Source organism: Chelonia mydas, chromosome 9, assembly GCF_015237465.2.
Source record: "Chelonia mydas isolate rCheMyd1 chromosome 9, rCheMyd1.pri.v2, whole genome shotgun sequence".
In the NCBI taxonomy this organism is placed as follows: Eukaryota; Metazoa; Chordata; order Testudines; family Cheloniidae; genus Chelonia; species Chelonia mydas.
Window position 1 is genome coordinate 8550839 of NC_057855.1, and position 16330 is coordinate 8567168.

The window sequence follows — 16330 nt, forward strand, 5'->3', positions numbered from 1 at the left end:
GCATTGGAGGGCACTGGGCTGTGTACACACACACACCCCCGCCCGCCACCCCTCCCCCTGCGCTCGGCACCAAAGAGGAGACGCTTAATCCCGACAAACCAGTTTGACTCAGCACAACAACAACAGGAACAACTACAATTTTCAAAACATGCAAGTCTGTGATTCAGAGTCTTCTGGCCAGTTAATTAAACGCCGAGCTCTGATTTTCCAGTCTCAGCAGCAGCAACTTATCATGGAAAGAAAATGCAACAAACTGGTTTCCCCGAATATTTGGTGCAATAAGTCATCACAACAGTGGGGAGTTTGGGGACCTTTCTTAAAACCAGAGGCCAATATTCCTATGACGACACACACACACAGGCAGACCCAGAGTTTCTACCCCTCAGGCAGCTGGATGTTTTATGCCTCTAACTAGGAGCAAAGCGTTATTACGCGCGCGCACACACACACACGCACACAAAAAGAGAACAATGGAAGTGCAAAGCCACAAACATACAGACTGCCACCGAAATCTCACCACATGCAACTCTGCTGCAAGTTCTTCCCTCTCCCTAACTAGCTGCTTGCTCCACTTGACACAAAGGAAAGTCCCTCTGCTCCTCGGCTCAGGAAACACGGCCGAAGCAGCTTGCACGCAGCAGGGCATTTTGCGAGGAACAGGAGATTTAACGAGTGTAGCCAACACTACGCTACGAAGCCCCGCGACCGGCATTCTCTCCCCACCTACCCCTAAGCATCAATAAAACAGCCGGGCTAACATTAGTCACCCCCGTCGAGAAATGAGTCCATTAGTCACCCCCGTCGAGAAATGAGGCATTTCGGTGAAATGTAATTAAACAAAAAGCAAAGGTCTCTGCCAAGAAAATACCTGACAGTCCCAGAACTTGGGGGGTGGTTTTGGTACAGGGAATGAACTTGGCGCAGTATTTGGGGGTCGGCCTTCATAAAGCTAAACCGTGGCTGTAGACCGGCAATCGGGGAAAACCCAAGCCAAGGACTGACTCCCAAATATTTCTCATTCCCAAACATTCAGGGAAAGGGCATACGTTCAGTTATTTACATTAGGAGACCCCATAAACCATGCAACACAGGAAGGCGCAACACCCGCTTTGGGATTGCTTCAGAAATGGCGCACAAAAGTCGCCTCCCGCTCCCGGCTGCAGATGAGTTCAGGAAGCTCCCCAGCGTGCGGCTCATGGGTAGTGGCACAGGAGACGATGTGAGAAAAAAAAAAAAAAAAAACACCGGAGAGGCCGAATTTCGCCCCTGAGCGAAACGTGAGGGAACGCAGCCGTCTTGTCTGCCCGCCCATCCCACACACTGGTACGGGAGACTGGCAGAGCTCCGTAAGCAGCTATCCACTATCCCTTTTTCCACCACCAATTCTACCCCCCAGCCGCACAGTGCTGGGGACCTCGCTTGGACAGCTGGCAATCACATCAGACATGCTGAGGCATTAAACACGGTTAGAGAAAATGTGATTTATGGGAAATAAATTAATCCCATAGCATTTTGCTCAGGTCCCGCATTTGGGCCTTGGCAGGCTGCAGCTAGGAGTCTTGGACATAATGGATGTTCTTGGTGCTCTGAGCTTTTTCCACAGCCCAGATTCTAAGTGACAACAGCTGGGTAGAGAGCAGGCTACAGAGGCCCAAAGGAGGCCACTGCACTCATGTCAGCCCTGCATGGAGAGCTCGTTCCGGACCACAGGAGCCTCAGCTCCCAACCAAACCAGGGCAAACCCGTCTCCTTCTTGCATTCAAATGCTTCGCCAGAGAAAGCCACTGCTGTTGCTTCTGGACAGAGCATTCCTTCTCCAGCAGGCTGAGGGTCTGCTGAACTGGAGAAGAAAAACACATTGTGACTTCAAACAAACGCAGCGCACTTACAGGATCTGGAGAGAAACCATTTTCTTCTCAGCAGCACAAAGCCCTCACTGAGCTGCTGCGGAGAACAGCTTCCTCCCCCCTCACGGTGCCTTGCTAAGAAACAGAACTCCAAGCGATTCTGCCACAGGAAAGGGCAAGAGGGAGCCCAACGCAACGCCAGACAAGAGGGGTGACACCCCCCCGGCCCAAGCGACACGAACTACAGCAGTTACTGTGGAATACAACCCAGCAAGCCAGCTGGGAGCTCCACATTCCCAGCACAGAACCTGACAAGTGGGGTGGCAGAATCCCGGGCCACTAGCAGCCGTAGTTACAGAGTATGTGCCTACAGATTTATCGCCACGGCGGATTTATGATTAGCACTGAAATATCTGAAAAGCCATACACACCAGATTTACAGTAACGACTCGAATGCTCCAGCCCAGGTCAGGAAACAGCTTTGCGAGCGGCTAAAAAAGCCAAACACAGCAAAAGTGCAGGAGCACAATCCCCGGCCACGGGGTCAGTGATCTCAGCTCCCAGAGCCGGGAAAGACTGGAGTCACCGAAACCCACTCCTGGCCCAGCCAGCCAGCTCAATTTATATGAAGTCCAGCTAGAAGAGAAGCTGAAACAGGCTGCGGGCTGGAAGCGCCCTCTAATCCCAGACACAGCTCAGCGCCAGGCATCACCAAGCCTTGCTCCACACACAGACAGCCTGGTAACCCAGCACTGAAGCATGGATGTTCAGGGAGGCCTGGCAAACAGCTGGAAGGTGACCTCTTGAGGAGGAGCATTCGGCCCTCTGACCTTCCACACTCGGGAAGCTGAGAAAACCCTAAGTGAAAGCTGTTTATTTTCCTTGTCCTGCTCTTCACCCCAGTTCACGGGGGTTAAACAGCCGAGCCCACCAAGCTCCTTCTGAGGAAAGGCGACCTAACCTCTCCCAACCCGCTGCATCTCCAGAAGCTGTGTAGATTCTGGCCGTGGCCTCCACAGCCTACTGAATGCTGCAAGACCCACTGTCACAACATTAGGGCTGGAAATTCAGGCACACAGGACAGCCCATCCAGAAACGCTACAGAAAGACAATGGAACAGCCTTGGAGCAGAGAACTGAACCAGGAGCAGGCAACGTGACAAGAACCTGAAGCCGAGATGCTGGCCTGTAACACACAATCAATCCCCTATCACACACAGAGTTGTAATCCTCTGCGTTTGTGCTGGGCCCCAGAACTGGCTTGGTTCTTAATTCCCAAAGGATTTAAAGGAAACTAATTGTTATTAGAAGCAGTATAAGGGCAGCACCCAGACACCCCAATCAACATCAGAGCTCGGCTGTGCATCGGAAACCAATCCCTGCCCAGAAGAACTTAATTCTGCAGTATCTATTTAATATGTAAGGTCCACAGCCACCATTTCCAGGCTGATCTTTAGGGGTCCACAGCTGGCTCAAGGCTCATCCCAAAAGAGCAGTGTGCATGCAGAGTAGTCACTGCTTCCCAGACTGCTACAGCCCGAGGAGGGGATCACAGTCTCTAGAAGCTCAAAGACTGAGCAGGCCCAGAGATCCTAGTTTGGCCCTCACAGGGAACGACTCAGGGTGACTGTTGCCCCGCATTTGAAGTTTTTTTGAGGGGAAGGAAAAAAATAAGATATTTGTAACAACCTCCCCCCCCCCCCCCCCCCCCCGCACCTTTTCCAATGCCTAAAGACCAAGAGAAATGTTGATTTTTCTACATGCCAGCAGAGGCAGTCCCCAGTCCTCTCAGCCCCTCCAAAAACAAGCGGTGACCCAAACTTTGCAGCATGGGGCTATGCATGGGAAATAGAAAGCAAAATGACTCCAAACAAGCACTAAGGCTCTCTTTGATTTTTGTTGTCCCAGCACAGCCATGCAAAACAGAATAAAAACGTTTTCAGTGAACAGCTGACTCGTTTAACAACAAGGCAGAAAATTCCCTTAGTCTGTTATGGGGTTTTGTTTGTTTATTTTTGAAGTGGTCAGCAACCCCTTCCTTCCCACCCACCCACCCCTTTTTATCCTCTGGCAAGCAAGAGTGTTTAGTTACAGAACCCAGGGGGAGAATGAGCAACCTACAACGATCCCAGAAGGGGTCAGAGACTTTTGTCACGAGACCAAAATTAGCTTTTGCAAGACGTTTAGTGCAAAAATGAAATGTCTATTATCTGCAACTAGCCTCCATTCCAAACTGTCCACCCACAAGACACACAAATCCCAGTGTCTCCCCCCCTGTGAGCTTTATCCATTTGGACTATAAAGCTGCTTTCCTCTTGCAAATATGAAGGATCACCCGGCTGCCCAGAAGATTGTGATTTCACCCTGTTAGTGGAAGAAAATTAATTGCCTTTTTATCTTCAACTGAACTAGAAGAGAGTTTCTTTTCCAGATCAAGAGGGGGAGGAAGAAGTCTGCCCACAGCACGTCTATTCTTGGAAGGGTACACACTAATACACTTACCAGCTACTTCCCTTTGGGGCAAGCACGGTTAAGAAAAGGCTCCATATGGAGGGCTTTCCTTCATGTTTGGGGTTAAATCGTTCAGTGCTTTGTGACCACCATTTGGTCTCAGCCTGGGAGCCAGGATGCAGCAGTCCAACACCCAAGTACTTCTCTGGTGGCCTTCATCAGTTTCTGCAGCATCCAACCTTTCACTTAAAAAGATTCAATTTCTAGCCTTTTTGATTGTGGAGAAAAAACCCTGACTATGAACGGAGTAACCACTGAAGCACTCTTCCCTGTGTTTGCAAACAGACAGCCTGAAACAGTCCATAGAAAGAGCAGCTGCCCCCACTCAACTCAGCAAGATGTTAACTCTGAAGCCTAATGCTGGGGAATCCAATGCCAACATTCTGAAACGTTCCACCACGGATCTGGCTACTTGAAGAATCCAGGTAGAGTCCAAGGTTGTGAGTACACTCCCTCTCCCACACCCCACTCCGCCCCCTGGAATTTCAGCAGGAAATCCTGACTTTCAGACAGAATGGATCATTTAAAAAAAAAACAAAAAATTGAGGGGAACCCTCCCCCCCAAGAGTTTCTGACAAGCAGCTTCCACGTGTGCCCTTGCAAATCTCCATCTCAGCACCCCATGGATGCTCTTCGGTTCATACCACGGACACCAAGCCCTCTGGAACCCCCTTCCCACAATCCGCATCTCCCCTGGGCCCAGTGAGGCCCCACCACTTCAAGGGCAGATGCTCCTTATATCCACGGGGACGCCCCTGCCGCCCCAGCCCGCCCCACGCAGACCGGCTGCGTCGCCCTGCAGGCGACCGGCCCACGGCGCAGAAACTGGCCGATGGGCACGGGTGGGCTGGACCGTCTCCCTCTGCAAGGATCTGGGCAGCCCATGGGGGGGGGGACCCAAACCCACGCCCCCTCGCCGTGCCCTGACCCCCACAGCCCAGGGGTGCCGGTTTCCGTGAGCCCGGAGCCGTCCGGGGCAGCAACTCTGCTTTCCCCGGTCCCACCCAGTCTCCGCACCCGTGCCAGCGCCTCCAGATGGGCAACACGCCGGGCACCGTGCGGGGGGCTGCCCGGCCGCCCGCCCGCCCGCCGAGAGCGGGTCACCCCCCGGCCAGGGCCAAGGTCTCGGGTACCCCGGCCAGTGCCCGGGAGGGGGACCCCACCCACCCCGGCCAGTGCCGGGGACACCCCAGCGGGGGAACGGGGACTCAGCGGTCGGGGCGTCCCGCGCCCCGGAGAGATCGGGGCAGCCCGCCCGCCCCGGGGGCTCCCCCCACCCCAGCCCGGGCCGGGGATCAGCGCCGCCCCGGGCCGGTCCGGCGGGCGCCCCGGCGGGTCTCACCTTCCAGGGCGCGGCGGCCGCCGGGCAGGAGCAGCAGCAGCAGCACCGGCAGCAGCGGCGGCGGCGGCGCCGCGGCCATGGCGGGGGCGCGGGGCCCCGGCGGGCGGCGCGGCAGTGCCCGGACTCGGGGCGGCCCGGACGGGCGGGTCGCGGGGCTCCGGTGCCGGCTGCGGGGTGGGGGGCGGCTCCGGTGCGGGGGGCGGCTCCGGACGTGGGGGCGGGGGGTCCCGGGCTCCGCGAGGCGAATCGGCTCCGGCGCGGCTGCGGCTGCCCTGGGGGTCTCGCGGCTCCGCTCGCCGCCGCTCACGCTCCAGCTCTGGGGTCTCCGGCTCCGCCGCCGCGGCTCAGCCACGGGGGGCGGGGCCCCGCCGCCGCCAGTCACCCTCTCGACACGCCCCTGGCAACCAAACGCCGCGCTCAGCGGGAGCGCCGCGCGGGGGACACGCCCCTAACAACGCCAAGCGCGCAGCCCATTGGGCGTCGGGGGGGGGGTTCTAAACCCCGCCCCTCGCCACGAGGCGGAGCTTAACCGAGGGGCGGAGCGTCAGGGAAAGATGAATTAGATGGGGAGGGGACTCGGTGCCGACTCGAAGCAGGCCCCGCCCCTGAACCCGCCCATTGAGCCGCTCGAGGCAGAGCGAGGAGAGCGCCCCACCTAGCGGCCACAAATGGAACTGGCCTCTTAAAGGGCCTGCACCCCCTCTCTACCCGTGGGGGGCCACGAGAATGGCTTAAAATCAAGGATTCGTCGTGGGCTTAGCCCTGTGGGAACCCCCCATCCCAGGCTCCTGCCACAGGCTCCTCCTTGCCCCCCAACCCCTTGCCAGGCGCCTCCTACCGTCCCTGATCCCCCCCACCTTGCCCCACAACCACCTCCTCCTCCACCCCTGCTTGCTCCCCCAGTTTTCTCCCTTTACGGCAGCTGGCCCCTCACATTCTCTTCCTTTGCCATCTGGTGTTCCCCCGCCCCATGTCTCCTCCTACCCTCCACATCCCTCTGCATCCCAGCAGACTCCCTCCTGCCCCCCACATCCCCATTCCCCCTCAGTCTACGATCTGCTCTCCACATTCCCCTGCACCCTCCTCCCCTTAGTCTCCCTCCCAGCCCCCACATTCTTCTGCCCCTTCACAGTCTCCTCGCCTAGTTCCCAGGTGGTCCCATCTTTCCTGAAGGCAGCCTGGCTTCAGTCCCACTGGAAACAAAGGCTGATGCGTGTCCAGAGGCTGCCCCACACCATGAATCCCTTAGTCCCAAGACTCCAGGTTCCTTTAAGATCAAAGGGCTGCGGCGTCTACAGGGCCCACACTCACCAACTCATCCCTGCTCACCCCACCCCTGAGGCTGGCATGCAACTGGAGCGCCTCTGCCCGCCTCCCTACCACTCTGCTGTTGCCCTCACCTCACCCCCCTTCTTGCCAGGCTGGGCCTTGCGGCTGGCCCAGTCCTGGAGAGCTGCAGCAGTGTAGGGCAAGAGAGCTCACAGTCAGGGCTAGGGCTGAGAGGATGTCTCCTCTGTCCCTCGGCTGCTGAAGGACGCCTGCTGAAGGACACGTAGCTAATATGTAAAGGGAGTGACCCTGAGCCTCCCAACCCCCCGAGTGAGTCGGCTCCCCACTTTCATGGAGCACTCAGCGGCATTAGGCCTGGCGTGACCCCAGGGAGAAATGTCCAGACTTTGTAGCATTTTACAGGGCAGCTCCCTTGATCTGCTCTGCTCCGCTCCCTTGGCACAAAGTGGGAAGAGACGGGCTGTGCTCGTCTAGCTAGGGATTCTTCTGGCATAGGAGAGTTCCCAGGTGGCATGCAGCTGGCATTACTGGATCCTGTGTCACCCTCCATGCAGCCCCTCGTGCAGGGTGAGTGGAGGGAGCACAAGTCACTCTGGTTATCCCTAGCTAGTGGTCCTTAGGGGCCATCACCAGCTGGCATAAGATAGAGCAGCCTCCAGGTTTCTCTAAAGTGCACTGGGACCAGGGGAGGGGCAGAGAATCAGAGAGCTGTAACCAGCCCCTTGGTACCTCCTGTCCCCCTTGTTCACTGGCTGTAATCGTCCATGGTCAAAGTAATTAATCGTGAACCCTCTAGTCCCAACGCAAGTGGGTTTGATCAGCGTCCCTCTCCAGGAGAAGGGAAAGCTGAGACTGAGAGGGGGGGACGTGACTTGCCCAAGGCCAGACAGGGAGTCAGCGTCAGAGCCAAGAACAGAACTCAGCAATGCCTCCAGTCAGGCTGCCTCCAGCACGTTATCCCCCTGTCAAGAGAACAATATCCTTCTGCTCTCCTCCGCCACCCCTACCCCAGCTGCAGCCCAGACTGTGAGTTCTCCAAGGCAGGGACCGCCTGTGCCATGACTTTGCATGGTGCACAGTGGGGCCCGATCCAGGTGCTCTGGGTGTGGTAATAAACAGCTGGTTGGACTTCCGGTCCTTTACAGGCTGCTGTGGCAGTGATCCACCTGCCCCCTGGATGGGAACTGCATCCCGCGTGCCCCTCCTCTTCCTCCCCTCATCCGCCGAGGGAAGTTGGGGCTCATCTCGCTTCTGTTTGTGCTCGACTGGTTCAACTCAGCCTCTCCACTCTGTTAGGAGGCCAGAGGATTGCCCAGCTCGCTGGCCAAGAAGGGCAGGGGGGTGAATTTACTCAGTGCTTCCCAGAAATAGAGCCCCAACCCCAGTGTGGCAGCAGTGAACGGCTGGGCGAGCCTCTCCTCTGCAGCTCCTCACCCACCAGGGCTGCCCTCAGCTGCTTTAGAAGGCAGGGGCTACAAAGCTTCGGGCCTATGTCATGCTGGGCACACCACAGATTCTTTGCCAGCATCAGTGGGAGGTTAGCCCAAAGCAGAATGTAGCCCCCTGGGCAGTAACTGCACCTCCAGCCAGTGCCAGGCTGCTGCAGTCAAGGGCACTTGGTTGCAATGGCAATTGCATATGCAAATTAAGCCCCCTGTTACTGGAAAATCTGGCCCCGGTCATCCTTAGGCTTAAGAGTCAACATCCACTTTTTGGTATGGGGGGGCGCAATTCCCATGTCTCCGTGTGTCTCACACAGGGGTACAAGAAGGCACGGATGGAAGGCTCTTCGCAACCATTTGGGTTGGAAACATCCTTGGAAGAACTAGAAAGCTCCCATTCTACACAGCCAGGATCTGCCTCTGCCCCCCCACTGGGCAGGTGACTGACAGCTGGGCTGCAAAGAGTCTAGGACCCAGATAGAAAACAGATACACGGCGCAGCATTCCCCAGCCGCCACTTTCCCTGCAGGAGCGTGGGTCTTATTGCCTTTCACATCCCTGGAGTGAGGGCCTTGGACTGGGCCACTGTCTAAGCTCTTCAGGCGAGGACTGTGTCCTGCTGCGTGTGTGGACAGCATCAAGTACAGCAGAGGGTGCTGACTGATGCCCAAATCCCTCTCTGTTCTCTACAGGGCATGTTGTCCCCCCGGTTGCAATGGCTCGGTTGCATTTTACAGTCTTATTACCGTGGTGCCAGCAGCAAGGCCGGAAGTGAAGGTTAAGAAGTATAGTGGGTCGAGCAAAGGGAAACAGGAAGAGCTTTGAGAAAAGATATTAATGAATCAACGCGCCAATTGGCCTGGCTGTTATTCCTGGGGTCTCTCCATTGGTCACCCATGGGGATTTGGACATGAGCTGAGTATCTGCGTGAAATGCTCACACAGCCCCACAGGTTCTGGCATTTTAACACCCCTGATTCATACAGGGAGGTCTGGTATTCAGCATTCCCTGTTTATTACCCAGAGTGCTCCAGGGAGCTGAAACAATGGTGTGACTGTCCCTTTGACATGGCAGATCCCGTGTGTCGTGGCTTTCTCTTCCCTCCTCATGGAATGACAAGGAGAACAAACACAACCAACAGGCTGGAATACCCCTTAGCTACAGGACAGCACACGTTTGTCACACTTACCATGGTGTTCTTGTTTGTTGGGTGGCTGCAGTGCATCATGGGAGATGAAGGCCAGCCGGGGAGTCTGGCACATAGAGGAGAATGGGGGAATGAGGCACCCAAACTACAACCCCCATGAGGCACTGCACTGGCATTTCAGAATCAACATTTTTCGGTTTTCAGGCAGTCAGTTTTTCAATGAAAAATTGATTTTTTTTACAGAGATGTACACTTTTCACCAAAAAATGAATTTGGTCAAAACCCCAATTATCCATGGCAAAACAATTTCAATGGAAACAGTTTCGACCAGCCCGGGCTGTGAGACCTCACTCCCTCATGGTGGCTCAGGGAGGAAGTGGCTGCCACGTTGGCCATCTATCCTGAACAACTTGACCTGGAAGAAGCAGGTCGGATGGAGGGGACTGAAAGAGGAGAGGGTAGCAGGCTGGCGGAGCTTTACGTGCAGAGGGGGCGGTGTGGAAGGAAGTGCAAAGCTGGCTGACAGAGAAGCAAACAGGGTCCTGAGGCTGGCACCATTAAGTAATGCACTATGAGAGACGGTCCGATCCAGAGGGGGAAGATCAGTGTCATGGAGGGCCTGGGTGATGAGGACAAAAAACTGACCACGAGAGAAAAAAGGAGAGAAAAATTCTATTGCATGTGGGCGAACTTGCTAACTGTAAACACTCCACTTTTACAATACTGAGCCATGTGGCTTCCCAGGCAGCTGGAAATGCACATCTCAAAATGATGCAGAAACCCAGATTACTTTGTAATTTCAGATGTTTGAGTTACCCAAGCACAAAATTTCTGACTGGAACACATGGGAAAACTGTTTATTCACACTTAAATAACTCAAAAATGGTTGAACTGATTTTAATCAAACTTTCCAAAAGAATTCCCTGCGGAGCTGAGACCAAGGCTGGAAAATTTCAACCCAAAAGGAATTTGTTCAAGAAAGTTATGAGCAACTGGAAGGATGGGGGGCTAGAATGGAAGTAGAAATTCAACGTTAACTACAGGATCGCACATGTTTGCCACACTTGCTATAATGAATCAGCAGAACCTTGAACAAAGACTGTACACCTGATTCAGGAAACACCGATCAAGGGTCCTTCGCTCGCTGGGCATAAACTCCTAGGTTACACTAGATGGCCAGGGGCTTCTGTTTTTCAGATGAAACATGCTGACCACTTGTAGTAATTAAAGATCAAGTTCAAGGAGGTTAACTCCAGTGTCCTGACCAAATTCCTGCGTCATGCATGGTCCTTCACGGAGCCAATCATTCAATGTGGAGTACAACCACCCTCTGCTCCTTTCTATTGCTGGAAATCCAGAAGAGGGCTCTTGAGGTAGCATGGTCTGACAGCTACAGCACAGTGCTGGGCATCCAGAGACCTGAGGTTTTGGTCTAGGTGCTCACACGTCTCGGAGGGTGACGTCAGGGAATAACCTCTTCCCCGCTCTGCGCTCCATCTTCCTCGTCTGTAAATGGGGCGAGGGATACGGACCCAGCTTTGAGAGCTAGGGACGAGGGGCACTGTAGGAGAGCTAAGTGTTGTCATTAGTGGGAAAATGGCAACGAGGACAGGAGAGTATAACTGCAAGGGAACGGGCAAACCCCAGCCACTGCTAACTAGCCTGCCTGCCTCTTCAGTAACTGCATCTGCCGGTCCCTGTTCTTGGGAAACAGACCATCAGTAACAACCCTGCTGGTAGGTTCCCTCCACATAGAATAGGGAACGGGGGGAGGGGAGGGGAGAAAACCCCGGTGAGATGGGGGGGGAGGTGCTGACAGAATATTTGATCCATGAGCAGCTGCACATGGCTCCTAGCGTCAGCAGCCATGCATTAACCCTTCTCTGTTATAGGCTACATTCTGATAGAAATGAGTCGTTCCTGAGGGAGAAGGGTTAATGTGCGGTCAGTCCCAATCAGCTACTCCGGCTTGCGTGTGCCCTGGTCCCACTCAATCCGGTTTGTGTGCACAGAGCCCAAACATTCCCTTATACTGTGAATAATGGCAAAAAGTGATGTAAAATCCCACATTTTTATACACAAAAACTACCTGTTGAACCAGAGCTAGCCAGGATCCCCCTCTCTACCAATTTCTGTCTTTTACGAGATACCTGTCAACACAGAGAAGTAGGACTGCCCATAACAAATTTCAACCGGAGCCCAATTTAAGAGACTTCCTTTGAGCCATGTATGAAGAGAAACCAAACGAAAGTGACACAGGAAATTCAAAGGACAAAAAAAAACCCCTCACCGCTTGTGAAATTTCACATCAATCAGCACCTACCATTAGAGCAAAGCCAGCATTTTCGCCCCTTTTTAAGCCCAGTTTAGAACGCAGTTCTGAAGTCACTACGAGACGCTTCCGTAACACCCAAGCGGGGTGAATTTTTTCAGACAAAATATTTATTCGCCGAAAAATGCAGCTTCAGTCGACCTGAAATGCTTTGCAGATTTGACAGGAACAGTTTCTGCCACTCACGAAACAGCCAGCAGTGGAGGCAGCCCTTAACCCCGTGCCTGGGGCCTGAGGCGAGGTTGTAGGAGACCTGGGTGTGAATCCTCACTCTGGAACAAAAAGAAAAGGAGTACTTGTGGCACCTTAGAGACTAACCAATTTATTTGAGCATGAGCTTTCGTGAGCTACAGCTCACTTCAGGCCCCCAAACAGACATTGCAATTGACTGAAAATTCTGAAAACTTTCAGATTTGGTTCAACCCAAACTGAATTCCCCCCGCCCCCTCCACACACACACTTTTTAGACCAGCCACCAAATCGAAAAATCAGCGATTCGCCCAGCTCTACATAATACACAGTTACACCAATGCACTGAATGGCTCGTCTACATTTCAATTGCACGTAGCAACTTTTACAGCAGCTTAAAGTTTTTTGTTTGGGAATTTCTTTGGTTTTTAAATTAGCTGAATTACTCTGAAGCCAGGCTTCTGCTGCATCACATGAGTAGCTTGGTGCATTATCTCCTGAGAGCTTGAGTTCCAGCCTGATATGCAAAGTTTTTCCCAGAGCAGGTATAATTGTTTTAGCAGCTACTTGGCTCCTGCCAGTTTCTTTTCCGAGGAGCCCACTGTGCTGTACCCCGAGTCGACACCTCCCTCTGCAGGAGGGAGTCCTGCTCCATTGGACTTTAGCAGGTCTGCTAGATACTTGCATATTGGATCTAGGATGTTATGTGAGCCGGTACGACATCATGCATCAACTATGGGAAAGGGACTGAGAGATTTTTTCCATGGGACCATAAACTCACTGAACATTAAATCACACCAAATAAGCGTAAATCCGTCCTCATCATCGTATCCACTCATTATACTCCACACCTGAACATAGCCATTATATGAACAACATACCCCCATATCTCAATGTCTGTACTTTGACCCATTAAACTTTTACCCCCAATCAGGGAGATTGCAGATTATGTATTCCTTACGCCACCTGTTCCTAAACCGAATTTTGCACCCCTTGATAATCTGTACCTTATTCCTTGATAACCAGAAACTTCTATGCTTAAACTCTGGACCGTTTTCTTTTTACTTCAACATCATCTTAACAAAATTATTAATTCCCTCTCCATCTTCCCATCCCCCCTCCACCTCAATACTCTCTCATGACTCACCCTGCTCTGCCCCACCAGCTCCAGGATGCAGGTAAGCACTTTAACACTTACAACTTCAAGTGCTAATTGCTTAGTAATTAAAACTTTAATCACTGGGCAATTAAAACTTTAAGCAACCATGTCAACAAGGATGTATCCATCCCTTTTTTCCCCAGATGCCCCATTTGCAAGAACCCCACTCCATCCAGTCGTGCAGAGAGCTCTCTATGCATATGTGTGATATAGGGAGATCTTCAGGATTTCCTGTGCTGAGCAAGAGGTGGACAGAAAATGATCAGTCACTGCTGTTAAATTTTAAACCCAGACAATTTTGCATAAGTAGCATATGAAAGGGTTTTGTTTCTTTAAATCTCCTGCTTTCCAAGTTCCCAGGATTAAAATTCTCTTAATCACTTATTTTAACCACATACATTTGCAGACAAATTGCTTCGCCTAATTCAAAATCTGAAGGAGGCTGATAATGGAAGTCTGGCCGCAACCTTCACTGTGCAATCACTCCAGTGACTCCCTGATATCGTCTTTGCTCCTAGCTTTACGGTCCAAATTTGTAAGAGCGCTCAGCTCCCATCTAGGCACCGAAATAAGTGGCTTGACCCCCAGAAGAGCTCAGCATGTTGGGTGCAGTGCTCTTATGAAAACCCAGCAAGAGCTGTGAGATCCACAGCGGGAGCTGCGGGGTGCTGAGCATGGCTGAAAACCAGGCTTTTACTTTGGGACCTAAATGTGATCTCAGCTCTTTAGGGGGGAAACAAAAACCTAGTGTGGATGCCAAACCTTTTAAAATCCAGACCCTCCTGTCTATTGTATCATATACACACACACGCGCATGAACGCACACACACACCTTCCCCATGTAACTTTATTTGCTATTTTCAGGTGACACCCGCCTCTGTTCCTACCTCAAATGCTTTTGATCAGAAGTTGACAAATGTTATGTCAGTTTCCATGTCAAACAATAGATATTACCTCCTGTTTTCCCATGTCAGTTTCGAAGAGCAAAGAGCAGCCACACTATCAGAGGCTCCTTCCCCCGCACATCTACCAATGTGATATATGCCATCATGTGCCAGCAATGCCCCTCTGCCATGTACATTGGCCAAACCGGACAGTCTCTACGCAAAAGAATAAATGGACACAAATCAGACGTCAAGAATTATAACATTCATAAACCAGTCGGAAAACACTTCAATCTCTCTGGTCACTCGATCTTAGACCTAAAGGTCGCAATATTACAACAAAAAGACTTCAAAAACAGAGTCCAACGAGAGATGGCTGAATTGGAATTAATTTGCAAACTGGATACAATTAACTTAGGCTTGAATAGAGACTGGGAGTGGATGGGTCATTACACAAAGTAAAACTATTTCCCCATGTTTATTCCCCCCCCGCGCACTGCTCCTCAGAGGTTCCTGTTAACTGCTGGAAATGGCCCACCTTGATCATCACTACAAAAGGTTTTCTTCCCCCCAGCCCCCGCTCTCCTGCTGGTAATAGCTCATCTTAAGTGATCACTCCCCTTACAGTGTGTATGATAACACCCATTTTTTCATGTTCTGTGTGTATATAAATCTCCTCACTGTATTTTCCACTGAATGCATCCGATGAAGTGAGTTGTAGCTCACGAAAGCTTATGCGCAAATAAATTGGTTAGTCTCTAAGGTGCCACAAGTCCTCCTTTTCTTTTTGCGAATACAGACTAACACGGCTGCTACTCTGAAACCTTGGAAAGGGAGGAGCCATGAAAATTCAGGGCAAGAGGAACACCTCACACTTTGCAGGCCTGTCGAGTTGTGGGGGGGCGGAAGGGTAACTCTCAGAAGCTGCAGACTAGCTCCACCAGCCGGAAGGTGTGGGAAATAAATCCACCTCTCGGCAGCAAAAGCCCCTGCTTAGTCCCTCCATCAGAGCAGCATCAGTGCTTCCAGGCTGGGATGTCAGTTCCCCTTTGCCCGGTCAGATTGTCCCCTTTCCAGGCTGGTTGTGTTGCTGCTGGTCATTCCCAATATGCTGTGCTGTGCCTGAGGCGATACCCTGGCCATTAGACCTGACTTCTGTGGGCTTAGCAGCTCAGTGAAGCAAATCCAAATGTCCCCCAGGGCGAGCAGAGGGGAGGGAGCCTGGGGCTGGGAAGCAGCTTCCGCCTTCACCTAGCGGATCAAGACCAACCAAATCACGCCCAGCAAAGGTAGCAAACGTGGCCTGGCGAATGATGCTAAAGTTATCCAGCCAAAACCACCGACAAATCGCAGACCACGCCATCAGCACCGCCCAGCAAACACAGCCAGCGCCATCTGGCAAACTTTCCCCGTGCCTCCTGGCACCGCCCAGCCAGTGCGACCAGCGCCACTTGGCAAACACGCCTTCTCAGTGAATTTCCTGTCCCCTCTGTTCAAAATCTTAAGCTGTGGTTCTCCCACGACTGCCACTCGCGCACCCATATGCCCATGCAGATGCTGTGCTGCTGGCCCCCTTGTTAACGAGTCAGGAAGTCCCGAGTTCAGGATTCTCCAGGAACGTTAACTGAGCTATGCTGCACACGCTGCCTATTTCCTGTTCAACGACACACCCCAAGGCCCAGCCCCGCAATGCGATGAGCCATGGGCGCACCACGGCACCTACTTCTACCCCACGCAGAGAGGTCTCAGTTCAGGCAGCACAGTTTGAGCAGGAAGAAAAGGTCTTGGCTTTACCTATCGCTAAGTATCCCCCTCCCCTTGCTCCAGCTCTACTGCCAGGTTATACGCCCCGCCCTCTCCCCGGGGAACACGGATGATGCTGATTTGGTATTTGTGCGGTTGAGGTCAGTGCCCCATTGTGCAAGGTGCTGTACACACGTCTAAAGAAAAGATGGGCCCGGTCCCCCCCACAATTCAAGTATAAGACAAGAGACACAGCAGGTGGGTGCAGCTCACAGACCGGGGGAGCACAAGGAAGCATGTTAGGATATAAATATTCAGGCCTGTCTGTAAAGGCCTTTACTCTAATTTAGGTGTATTCTTATCACTTAGCTAGTTATAGAGGTATAAAAGAAAGAATCAAAATCACTGTCTGCCGTGTAAGGGCCTTCTCTTACTGTGACAGTCT

General features: G+C 52.7%; 1 protein-coding gene across 2 annotated transcripts in view; it reads right to left on the reverse strand.

The window, feature by feature from the left end:
- Positions 1-5788, reverse strand: part of EPHB3 (EPH receptor B3) — a 45878-nt gene extending 40090 nt beyond the window's left edge. For both annotated transcript variants that reach the window (XM_037908915.2, XM_037908914.2), the window contains exon 1: positions 5700-5788. In XM_037908915.2, coding sequence (XP_037764843.2) covers positions 5700-5778 — 79 coding nt within the window. In that variant the 5' untranslated portion in view covers positions 5779-5788. The remainder of the gene's footprint in view (positions 1-5699) is intronic.
- Positions 5789-16330: the final 10542 nt, after the last annotated feature.